Source organism: Zonotrichia albicollis, chromosome 28, assembly GCF_047830755.1.
Source record: "Zonotrichia albicollis isolate bZonAlb1 chromosome 28, bZonAlb1.hap1, whole genome shotgun sequence".
NCBI classification, from domain to species: Eukaryota; Metazoa; Chordata; class Aves; order Passeriformes; family Passerellidae; genus Zonotrichia; species Zonotrichia albicollis.
In genome coordinates, this window is record NC_133846.1 from 209,478 (window position 1) to 221,041 (window position 11,564).

The 11,564-nt window shown below is 62.3% G+C and overlaps 2 protein-coding genes across 2 annotated transcripts; both read left to right on the plus strand.

The window, feature by feature from the left end:
- The first annotated feature begins 12 nt into the window (after positions 1 to 12).
- INAVA (innate immunity activator) lies at positions 13 to 6,619 on the plus strand. The gene is made up of 7 exons (XM_074528312.1): positions 13 to 58; positions 764 to 888; positions 967 to 1,086; positions 1,689 to 1,893; positions 3,303 to 3,705; positions 4,545 to 5,112; positions 6,278 to 6,619. The coding sequence occupies exons 1-7, from the start codon at positions 13 to 15 to the stop codon at positions 6,368 to 6,370; spliced, it is 1,560 nt and encodes a 519-aa protein (XP_074384413.1). The 3' UTR covers positions 6,371 to 6,619.
- An 850-nt stretch (positions 6,620 to 7,469) lies between these two features.
- On the plus strand, positions 7,470 to 11,524 carry SHISA4 (shisa family member 4). Its single transcript, XM_074527949.1, has 5 exons — positions 7,470 to 7,683; positions 8,744 to 8,915; positions 9,913 to 10,046; positions 10,862 to 11,044; positions 11,129 to 11,524. Exons 1-5 carry the CDS (start codon positions 7,611 to 7,613, stop codon positions 11,173 to 11,175), a joined length of 609 nt encoding a protein of 202 aa, XP_074384050.1. The 5' UTR covers positions 7,470 to 7,610; the 3' UTR covers positions 11,176 to 11,524.
- Positions 11,525 to 11,564: the final 40 nt, after the last annotated feature.

Below are 11,564 nucleotides of genomic sequence, written 5' to 3' on the forward strand. Positions count from 1 at the left end.
TCTCGGCGCGGCATGGGGGAGGCCAGTGACATGGACAGCGGGATCGTGCTGCACTCGGGTGAGAATGGGGTCTGGGGCTGAGGGAGGTTTTGGGGTGCCCCTGTCGCCCAGGAGTGCTCTGATAGACGTGTCCCTCCTTCCCAGGCAGGGAACGGAGCACTTCGGTGCATGGGGACACATTAGGGACACATGAGCTGCCGGAGAGAGCTCTGGGGAAATGAAGGAGTGGAGGAAGGGAGGCTTCCCCTGCGTTTCGGGAGGCATCCCAAGTGTAGAGGGGGGTGCTGTCGACGGGATTTGACTCAGATGGGTTTGGCTTGGATGGCTGAGTCAGACTGAAACCTTCCTCCTGTGCCCCCCCTCCCACCCCCCCAGCAGGGACGTCACACGTGTCCCGGGGGGGCTGAAGCACCCATGGTGCTGCTGGGGGAATTTCCTGGATACCCTGGGGCATTGGAGGACCCATGGGTGCTGCTAGGGGAGGAGTCCCTGGATACCCTGGGGGGTTGGAACACCAATGTGTGCTGCTGGGTGGGGGAAACAGGTGTTTCACGGGAGTCAGTACACCCACGAGTGCTGCTGTGGGGGAAGGGAGGCGCAGCTGCTTTGGGGCAGCTGGAGTGCCCATGGCTGTGCTGGGAGGATCGTGGCTGCTTTTTTCTCCCCCTGCGGTGGAGGAAAACTAAGGTAGGGAGGCTGTTGAGTGGTGGAGGATGGCACCTGGGTGCTCCCATCCCTCCAGATGTCCATGTATCTGTTCCAGGCTCTGAAAGCCCAGTGTCCCCCCCGAAGGAACGGGTGCTGGTGGGGCAGCGGCAGCAGCAGGCACTGGAGGCCCAGCTGGATGGCTGCATCCAGGAGCTGCGACAGCTGTGCCTGCGTGAGGCGGTGAGCAGGGCATGAGGACCCCCTGCCCACCTTCACGTACTGCCATGGCTCTGCTCAGTGTCCCTGTGCCATCCTCAGGAGCTGACGGGGACCCTGCCCTGCGAGTACCCCCTGAAAGCTGGCGAGAAGCCCCCCAAGGTCCGTCGCAGGATCGGGGCTGCCTTCAAGCTGGATGAGATCGCCGTTTTGCGTGGGGTGGTGAGACAGTCCCTGGGGTGCAAAGGTGGTGGGGACCCATCCCATCCCATTCCATCCCATCCCATCCCATCCCATCCCATCCCATCCCATCCCATCCCATCCCATCCCATCCCATCCCATCCCATCCCATCCCATCCCATCCCATCCCCTCTGCTGTGGAAGCTGCCCGAGGGTCACCTGGAAATGTTGCCATCCCCATCCCATGGTTGGTGGTTAGGTGCCAAGTGCTGTAGGTGAGAGGGGCAGGGGATGCTTTCAAGCATAAGGTGGTGTTGAGGTGTTGAGTTAATGGGGTTATCCTGGGGTCCCAAACATAATGTGTGGGGTTGGGGTGCCAAGGTGATGGGTGTGGGGAGAGTCCCAGGTGTATCAAGGTGCCAGAATTATGGGAGAAGGTGGGTTCCAAATGTCATGGGTAGTGGTGGGGTCCTGAGCATGATAGGTGGTGTTGGATTCCAAGAGTGATGCTCGGTGTTGGGGTCCCAGATGAGATGCTGGGAGGGGTTGGGATCCCAAGTGCTATGGGTGGCGTTGGCGTGTTAAGCCTTATGGGGGGCTCAGGGGTGTTGAGGCGCATTTCTGAGCGTGTCCCCCGCTCCCAGGACCCTCTGGAACGGGAGCGGGCGCTGCAGCTGCAGATTGCCGAGGCCGCCCGCCGGCTCTGCTGCGAGGAGAACATTGGCCGGCAGGTGCGGAAGAGGCGGCAGACGGCAGCACTCCGGGAGGAGCAGAAACTGCGGGATCTGGAGCAGGTTCTGAGCCAGCGGCGGCTCCTGGCAGGGCAACGGGACATCAGTCCTGCCAAGGGTGAGCCCTCCGAGCCCCATGGCGGGGGGGGATGCTGGAGAGCAGAATGGGGTGCTGCTTGGTTGGGTGTCCCTGGGGAATGCATCTAAAATACCCATTCCCTGTGAATGCACCCCACTGGATGCTGGGATCCTTCATCCCAAGTGCATGCACTCCTCTGGATGCATGCCCCTCTGCCATTCTCCTGTGTGTCCCTTCCCAATATGCCATCCACAATGCATATCCCAGTTCCCTGGTGAATGCACTTCCCTGGATGCACTCCAACTTTCCATCCCCTGTGAATACAACCTGGTTCTGCATTGCCAGTGAATGCATGCCCCTAACACCCCCTGGTAAATGCACCCCAATTTCCCATCCCTGCTGAATATACCCCTTGGATGCCCCCTGGAAGGCCATCCCTGGTACATGCACCTTGCTACACTCTCACTGTCAATGCACCCTTTTGAAGGTACCCCAATACTTCATCTCTGGTGATTGTACCCTTGTGAGTGCACCCCAAAAAGAAGTCCCCAGTGCATGCACCCCAATAACTATTCCTGGCATATGTACCCCCTGAATGCACCCCAAAAGCCCATCCATAGTGCATACACCTTTATAAACCATCCCCAGCAGTACCCCACTGAATCCAACCCAGTACTTCACCTCCGTTGATTGCACCCTTCTGAAAGTACCCTAAGAGCTCACCCCTGCCGCTTGCACCTCATAACTATCCCCAGTCACCCATCCTCAGCACCTGCACCCAAAGGGGGGCAGGATGTGGCCCAGCTGCCATGGCCCCATCCCAGTGGCGGCCATCCAAGGGGGTCCCTGTTCTCTCCATGCCTGTCCCCTCCAAGGACCAGGGCCATGGTGGTGGCGTCTCCTTCCCTGTCGGTGCCCCCAGCCTGCCCATCCCAGGCAGGCTGGGAGCTGCACGCGGCTCAGCAGAGCCGGCCTGGCCGGTACCGCCGCCGTCCCGGAGCATGTTGGGACAGGTGGCGTGGGAGAGGGGAGTGGAGGCCTGCGGGGACGCGCTGGGTGGTGGCGGGGCCGTGGGAGCGCTTTGGCACCCGGAGGCGGCCCCAGCTCTGTTCTCACAGGGCCCTGCCCCATAGAGCTCAGTGCGTCCGACGAGAGCTCCATGTTGGACTCTGGCCTGCTGAAGGAGGGTGAGGGGGCTGTGGGGACCAGGGGGGGATCCCTGGCATGTTCCCTCCATTCCAGCCCTTCCTGTGTCCCCTCTATCTCTACTCTCCCTGTGTATCCTCTATCCCGTTCCGCTGCCATGTATCCCCTCCATGCTGTTCCCCTGTGTGTCCCTTCCATCCCAGCCCCCCACATCTCCCCTCCATACCAACCATCCACCTGTTCCCTCCATCCCAACTCTCCCTTTGTGTCCCCTCCATCCCAACCCTCCATCTCTCCTGCAGAGGACACACGGCCACCAGGACCTGCCACTCCACAGAGGTCCCCATCTCCCAAGGACCCCACCAAGGAGGAGGAGGGGGAGTCAGGGCCTGTGGTACCCGCCCCCATTCCCCGGCAGAAGACTAGCCTGGACAGACCCTACAAGAGGACCAAAAATCCCAGCATCGACCCTGAGGATGGGGAAACCCAGAGCTCCCAATGCTGTCTTGGGTCCCTGATGACTGACCCTGCCAGTTCCTTGGCTCCCAGCAGCCCTAACTCTGCAAGCCCCTCAGTGTCCAGGACAGGGGACCCTTCCTACCGGTTTGTCCCCATCCGGACCGTGGTGCTGTGCCGGCAGGCAGGTTCCAGTGCTCCCAGCACCCCTGAGCCATCAGGACGGCAGGGACAGACCCAATCTCTGAGGTATGTCCTGAGCTTGGGGAGGGTAGACAAGGGTTTCTGCTAGGGAGGATGGAGATAACCCCATGGAGAGGGGGATGGAGATAATCCCATGTGGAGGATGGACCTCAATCCATGGGAAGGAGGATGGGAATGACCCTGTGAAGATGATGGAGCTCAGCTCATGGGGAGGATGTTGGAAATTATCCCATAGGAGGGGTGGAGATAGTCCTACTGGCAGTAAAATGGAGCTAACCCTGTGGGAAGGAGGATGGGAGTAATCCTGTGGGAGAGGATGAAGAGAACCTCATGGAGATAATGGAGCTAAACCCATGGGGAGGAGGATGGAGATAATCCTATGGAGAAGATAATGGAGAGAACACCAAGGGAAGTGTGGACCTAACTCTATGGGGAGGATGGAGAAAATCTTTTGGGGAGAATGGACATGATCCCATGGGGAGGGGATGGAACTAACCCCATGGAGATGATGGAGCTCAGTCATTGGGAGGATGGAGACAATATTATGGGGAGGATTGAGATAATCCCAGAGACCAGAATGAGGATAATCCTATGGGAATGTGGGAGAAAACCCTGTGGGGAGGATGGACAGAAATCCATTGGGAGGAGGTTGGAGATGGTCCCATGGAGAGAATGGAAGTAAGCCTATGGAGAGGATGAACTAATCCCTTGGGAGGAGGCTGGAGACTGCCCCACAGGAAAGGTGGAACTAATTCCATGGGAGGAAGTTAGATGTCTCCCCACGGGGTGGCTGGCTGTACCCATGGGTACACCTTTCCCAGAGCTTGCCCTGGCTTTAGGGTGAGGGGAAGGGTGCTCCTGCAGCCACAGTGTCTTGACTGCAGGGTGGACCCATGCTGGCAGCCAGCTGAGCCCCGGGGCCGCAGCGCCACTCCCCGCCGGCGCCCCACCTACTACACAGTCACTGTGCCCACCTCGTGCCTCCTGAGCCCCGGCCCTGCGTGCCGCTCCGGCTCCGATGACAGCATCTCCGACCTCTCCAGCATCTCCCACGCCACCTCCCCGGGCAGCAGCAGCCCTGACATGTCCTTTGCGGTTCCGCTGCCCCTTGCCGAGCCTGGTTACTACCCACAGGGTGCCCTCCAGCTCCTGCCACCTGCTGGCCCCCTGACTTTCCTGTACGAGCAGGATCTGGCCCCGCTGCGCTACCAGCGCCTGGTGCCCTCCCGAAGCCGCATCGTGCGCACGCCCTCACTCAAAGACTACGCACCCGCCGGGGCCCGGGGGCTCTCCAAGGCCGCCGTCACCGAGGAGCTCAAGTCATGGCACCAGCGTGCCCGGCTGAGGAGTGCCCGGCCCCACTCCCTCGACCGGCAAGGGGCTTTCCAGAGACCCCGTGGTGGGACCACCAGGGACGTGCCCATTGCTCATGGAATCCTGTCACTGGTTCAGGTATGACACGGGGTCTGGCTGGGAGTGGCCACGTGGGAGAAGAGGGACCCCCTGGGTGCTGTCCTGCAGGTGACATGAGTTGTTACCCTGAGGTAGTGTAGGGACATGCAGCTCTGGTGGGGTCCCATGAGGATTTCTAGAGCAGGGGTGAAGGCCTGAGGGAGTCCGTGGGGTCCTGTGAGGGTTGTTGGGACAGGCCTGGGATTCCAGAAAGGAGCCTGGGGCAGGAACATGGTCTCAGGAGGGTTCTGAGGAGAGGATCAAGGTCCTTTAAGATCCTTTGAGGCAGGATTGGGACCTTCTGAGGGTCCTCTGAGCAGGTCCAAGGTCCCATAGGTTGGGTCTGGAGGGTCCCTCATAGTTCCTTGGGCAGGACCAGCACCCTGAGTAGGTCGCCATGGGAAGATTAGGGTCCTGAGGGAATCACAAAGGAAGAATTTGGGTCCCAGAGCGGTCCTTGGGGCAGGACTAGGTTCCTAAGGAAGTCCAACAGCCAGGACCAGGGTCTACTGTTCTTGGGAACAGAAATAAGGTCTTTAAGGTCCTTCAGGGCAGGATGAGGGCCTGCTGAGGGTCCCATGGACAGGTTTGGAGTTCTGTGTAGGTCCCAGGGGCAGAACCAAGATCCCCTGGGGCAGGACTGGGGTCCCATGTGAGTCCCTGGGATAGGGCCAGGACCTTAAGGGTGTCTCTGGAGCAGGACTGGGGTTCCATGTAGGTTCCTGCTTTCTCTTGCAGATCCCAAGGGCAAGACAAGGACCCTACGGGGGTTCCTGTTGCAGAACTGAGGTCCCATGGGAAAGACCAGAACCTTAAGGGGATTACTGGGGGAAAACTGGGGTCCCATGAGAGTCCCATGGGAAGGACCAGGACTTCAGGGGGGTCCCTAGGGCAGGATCCATGTGGGTCCCTGGGGTAGCACTGGGGTGCCCTTGAGCAGGGAAGGATCCCTGCAGGCATTTCAGTGACCAGCTCCCCTTTCCACCTGGCAGTCTCACTGGGACAAATGCACCTGTGGCATAGCTGGGACACAGGCTGGGCAAGTCAGGACCTGTGGCCGTGCCCCCACAGCTCCTCCAGCCCAGCCCTTGTGCCAGGATGTGCCCGCAGTGGTGCCCCTCAGACAAGGCATGATGCCAACACTCACAGGGTCTTTGTCCCCCAGGGTCCCCCGGTGCAGGTGCTGCGGCGCTCGGCAGCCGGCGTGCCCGTGCAGGTCTACATGCCCGAGAACGGCGAGATTGTCACCCAAGTGTGAGTGCCATGTCCTCACCCCGGGCGGGGGCACATCCTGGCTGGCCCAGGGGCGGCAGGGACGTCTTGCGCCTCCCCAGCCCGGCGTGGGGCACAGGAGGGAGCCACAGTGGCGTGGCAGGGGCTGGCCCCCACCCTGTGTTCCCTCACTGGCACTGCAATGCTGATAGGGACACTGTGACCCCAGTGCTTATGGTGACCTTGGTGTCACCACGACCCTGAATTTGAGGTTCTGGTCTCTAATAAAAATGGTTTTTGGGATACGTCACTCTCAGGATGTGTCACCTCCATGTCCCCTCTGAGGACCCCCATCCCTGGGTCCCATTGGCATTGCAGGATGGGACTCCGTGGATTTGGGGTCTGGCTGTGCTCAGGGCAGTAATGGGGTGATCCCAATGGCAAGGGGGTGCCCCAGATCCAGCTGTGCAACCCTGGCACCCAGTGACCCAGGCTGGGAAAGGGGCAAAGAGTGGAAAGGAAGGATGGAATGGAGGTGAAGGGTGTGGGGTTGGAGTGCAGGAAGGTGGGCAGGAAGGGTGCAGGGGAGGGCTGCAAGGATGGGTGAAGGGATGGGGTGCCGGGGGAGGGAAATAAGGTGCTCCGGGAAAGGATGGGGTTGGAGAAAGGGTGCTGTGAACCAAAGTGGTGGGGTGCAGGGAGGGGATGGGGTGCTGGGCAGGCAAATAAGGAGTGCAGGGGTGGGATGAGGTGGGAGAAGGGGTGCTGGGAGGGGAAATGATGGGGAGCAGGGGGTAGGGAAGGGGTTGAATGTCGGGGATGGGGTGCGGGGAGTGGTGCAAGGACGAGCGAAGAGATGGGGTGCAAGAAGAGGGGAAATAAGGGTTTCCGGGGATTGCCGTGGTGGGGGGCAGTGCCAGAGACGCTCCGGTCCCCGCATTCCCGCCCGGCCCTGCCCGTGCCCGGGGCCGGCGGCGTCGCCCCTCCCGGTGGGGGCGGGCGGGGGCCGGTGGCTGCGGCGGGAGGCGGCGCCGGGGGGACGGGAGGGGGGGGGGCACCGGGCAGCAACCGAGCGCCGCCGGGCTGCGGCGTCACTGCGGGCCTGCGCCGGCCCCGCACGGCACCGGGAGACACCGGGAGACACCGGCACAGGGAGCGGCCCCCCGGCACCGGCACCGGGCGGCACCAGGACCGGCCACGGGAGCGGCCCCGGTCCCGGTGCCGCCGCGCAGCCGCCGCCCTCGTCCCGGACAGCTCTGAGCGGGGACACCAGGCCCGGCCCCGGGATGGGGCCCGGGGGCCCCGGGAGCGGCTGGCCCCTGGCCGGGACCCTGCTGGTGGCCGTGGCCGCCTCGATGGGTAAGAGATATACGGGGACCGGGGAGGGCCGGGGGACCCGGTGCCACCCTGCGACTGGACGCTGTGCCACCATCTGTGACACGGGGATCCCGCTGGGTGGGAGGGACTTCGTGCCACCGGCCGTGGCTGTGAGTCGTGTCACACACGGCCCCTTTCACCGGGGGTTGCTTGCAACAAAGTGTCCCCCTGGGCACTGTGCCCACTGCCCCCGAACCCGCCTCCCATTCGCCGCTTTCGGGGTGACCCCGGGAGCAGCAGGGACGGACGGAGCCGGTGGCTGACCGAGCCGGGATGCGCAGCCCCGGGGAACCTGGGGGCTTCCTATGGACGAGCCCTGTGCCTCAGTTTCTCCACTTGTCCCTGAACTGCCGTGATCCCATTTTGGGATGTGTAACAACGCCACGTGAGATTCCCGCAAAGCCCATTTCCGTGGCTGCTCAGGCACCTCCGGCCGCCCCCGGACCTCGGCCCGCGGCTATTTCTGGGAAGACAGGTGGCTCCGGACAGAAATAGAGTGGGAAGTGCCACTGGAACACGCGGAAGGAGGGGAAGCGAGGGAGATCTGGAGGAATCTGGAGGGGTCGGAGAGATGTGGGATGGAGTGGCGTCTGCAAGGGTGTAGGGTTGGATGGAGCCGAGTATGGGGGTACATAGGGGCAGGGTTTGCAAGGAAGTGGAGTGGGATGGGGCAGGATATGGGGGTACACAGGGGCAGAATGGAGCAGGGTTTTAAGGGATGTGGGGCAGGATGGAGCAGAGCAGTGGTTTGGGGGTACATAAGGACACCGTTTGTGGGGCCATGGGGCAGGACACAGGAAGGTATAGGGGATGTGGGGCTGGATATGAGGGGGACAGGAAGCAGTGGGGTATTTGGGAGTGTATAGGGGCCTATTTTGGGGATCCATGGGGCAGGATGGACTGGGGTACAAGGGGAATAGGACACAGTGGGGTACAGGCTGTGCTCACGTGGGAGAGGAAGGGCATGGGGGTGCTGCTGATGCCCCTGAGGGTGGTGACGGCCAGGTGCTCCAAGGCCCCGGTGGTGGGTGGCTGTCCACAGTGGCCGGGGGCGAAGACTGCCTGTGGTACGTGGACAGAAACGGGTCATGGCACCCTGGCTTCGACTGCGAGTTCTTCACCTTCTGCTGTGGCACGTGCCAGCAGCGGTACTGCTGCCGAGACCCTCTGCGCCTGCTCACCGAGCGCCAGCAGCGCCACTGCCTTGCCTTCAGGTGCCACAGCCGGGGCTGATGGGGCTGGGGGCTCTCCTGGGCAGCCTGGGTGCTAGGACTGGGTGCTGTGCACTAGTACTGGGTGCTGGGGACAGGCAGTTTTACTGGGTGCTGGTCACTGTATGCTCTGCACTAGGCAGTAGTGCTGGACACTGGTATTGGGTGCTGGGCACTGGTACTGGGGGTTGGACATTGGTACTGAGCAGTGGCAGCGGGTGCTGGATGCTGGGTGCTCTGCACTGGTACTTGGTGGGGGCACTGGGTGTTGGGCACTGGGCACTGTTACTGGATGATGAATGCAGGTGCTGTGCAACGGTTCTGAGCACTGGGGAGTGATACTGGGCACTGGGCAGTGCTGCTGGGTTGCTAGGCTGTTAGCTCTGGGTGCTGGACACTAACATTGGGTGCTGGGCATTGAGTGCTGGGTGCTCGGCACTGGGCAGTGGTACTGGGTGTTGGGCACTGGTACTGGGTTGTTGGTCTCTGGCCAGTGGAACTGGGCATTGGTGCTTTGCAGTGGGTGTTGGGACTCCTGCTAGGTGCTGTGCACTTGGTACTGGTACTGGGTGCCAGGCTCTTGGCATTGGTACTGGGTGCTGGTATTGGGTTCTGGGTGCTGGACACTGGTACTGGGCACTGATACTGGGCACTGCACATTGGGGGATGGATGCTGCAGATTGGTCACTGATACTGGGTGCTGGATGCTGGTACTGGAAACTTGCACTGGGTGCTGGGCACTGCTTACTCCCACTGGGTGCTGGTCACTGGGAGAGGGCACTGGTACAAGGCATTGGCACTGGGTACTGGGCACTGCTACTGGGTGGGCAATGCTACTGGGTGCTGGGCAGTGGTCACTGCTACTGGGTGCTGATAGCAGTGCTGGACACTGTCACTGGGCATTGGTTCTGGGCACTGGGCAGTGTCACTGAGTGCTGGCTGGGGGTGTGTGCCGCGGGTGCCTCCCTGGCCCTGCTCCCCATGCCCGGGGGTCCCACAGCCCCAAGACCATCGCGGGCATTGCCTCAGCCGTGGTGCTTTTCATCGCCATCGTCACCACCATCGTCTGCTGCTTCATGTGCTCCTGCTGCTACCTGTACCAGCGCCGGCAGCACTCCCGCACACCCCTGCAAGGTGCGGGGCTGGGGGGCTGGGATGGCGGTGCAGGAGGGTCCTGTAAGAAAAGTGGGTGGAGTGGGGTTGAGGGGGCCTAGAGGATTTCAGGGGGAAGGGGGGTCTGGTGGGGGCTGTAGGGATGGGGGATGCAGGGTGTGCAGGAAGAGAGGATCAAGAGGGTCCTGCAGCTAAGGAGGTGCAGGGTTAAGAGGACCTGGGGGAATGGGAGGGTGCAGGAATGGGGGATGCATGGATGGGGGGTGCAGGAGGAGGCTTGGTGCATGATGATGCTGTAGGTACAGGGTGGGGGATTGGGGGGGCCTCGACAGAGGCCTGTGGGAATTGGTGTGTGTCTGTGGGCTGTAGGGGTGGGAGGTGCAGGAGGGTCCTGTAGGTAGAGAGTGGAGGGGTTTGGGAAGAGGCAAGGAGGGTGTTGGGGTAAAAGATGGAAGCTAAAGGGATGAGAGATGAGAGAGAGCAGAAGAATTCTGTCGGTGTGGGGTGGCGGGAATGGTAGGGGAGGCAAAGAGAAGGGCAGCTGTTGGAATGAAGCGGGGGATCAGGAGGGTGGGGGGTGGACTGCAGGAATTAAGGTGTAGGAGGAGGGGTAGGGTACAGGGGTGGGGAGAAGGAGAGGTGCTGAGGTACACGGTGGAGGGATTGTGGGGGATGAGGTGGTGGGACTTGAAGGGATGCGGGGGGGAAAATTGTGCAGTGTGGTGAGGGTCTGGCTGACACCTCAGCGGCCACCAACCTGAGGGCCACCACCACTCTTAGGCACCATCCCTGTCCCTGTGTCGGGTTGCTGCAGACCTCCCCAATCTCTCCCACAGGCCCGGAAATTCCCCTGTCCAGCTACCACCCTGCAGCTCCCCCAGCTCCCTTCCCCGTGGACCCCAAAGCCGGCCCCACACCTCCCCAGCCTGGCTTCACCCCCATGGCCATGTACCCCCCGCCCGGCCCTGCTGCCCAGTACCCCATGTACCCCTCCGGGCCCCCCGTCTACAACCCCACAGGTGAGCACCGGGGGGGAACGGGCACCCTCCCTATTCCCCAGGGGGCCTGGTGGCCTGGTGACACCGCTCCTGCTCCCCCCGCAGCACCGCCACCCTACGTCCCGGCGCAGCCCAGCTACCCTGGAGCATGAGTCCCCGCGGGGACCCCCGTACCCGCCGCCGGCCAGCGGGGCCGGGCTGGGGACCCCAGGGATCCCCCTGGCGCCGGGGGGCTGCCTTAGCCAGCGCTGGATCGGGCTCTCCCCAGCCATCCTGCGGTGATCCGGTGCCAGCAGAACAGGGCGGCCCTTGTGCCGCACACTGGGCCCTTTGTGGGCGCCTTCTCCCCCGGCTCCGGGTGCCAGTGGCCCCGAGCAGCCGCGGAGGGGTTCCCGGGGGGTCCTCCGAGGGCCGTGCACCGCTGTCTCCCTGCACACTACCCCCGGATTCACCCCGGCTCTTCCCTCCGGGGTTGGCATTAAACCACGTCTTGTGCCCACAGTCTGGTGTCGTCTCGGTGATTCTAATGGGGAAAAAAGGA

Coding starts and splice junctions, on each gene's coding strand:
- INAVA (XM_074528312.1), top strand. CDS start 13: ATGGGGGAGGCCAGTGACATGGACAGCGGGATCGTGCTGCACTCGG. Junction 59..763: donor CGGGATCGTGCTGCACTCGG/GTGAGAATGGGG, acceptor TATCTGTTCCAG/GCTCTGAAAGCCCAGTGTCC. Junction 889..966: donor AGCTGTGCCTGCGTGAGGCG/GTGAGCAGGGCA, acceptor TGCCATCCTCAG/GAGCTGACGGGGACCCTGCC.
- SHISA4 (XM_074527949.1), top strand. CDS start 7,611: ATGGGGCCCGGGGGCCCCGGGAGCGGCTGGCCCCTGGCCGGGACCCTG. Junction 7,684..8,743: donor GGCCGTGGCCGCCTCGATGG/GTAAGAGATATA, acceptor GGCTGTCCACAG/TGGCCGGGGGCGAAGACTGC. Junction 8,916..9,912: donor CGCCACTGCCTTGCCTTCAG/GTGCCACAGCCG, acceptor GGGGTCCCACAG/CCCCAAGACCATCGCGGGCA.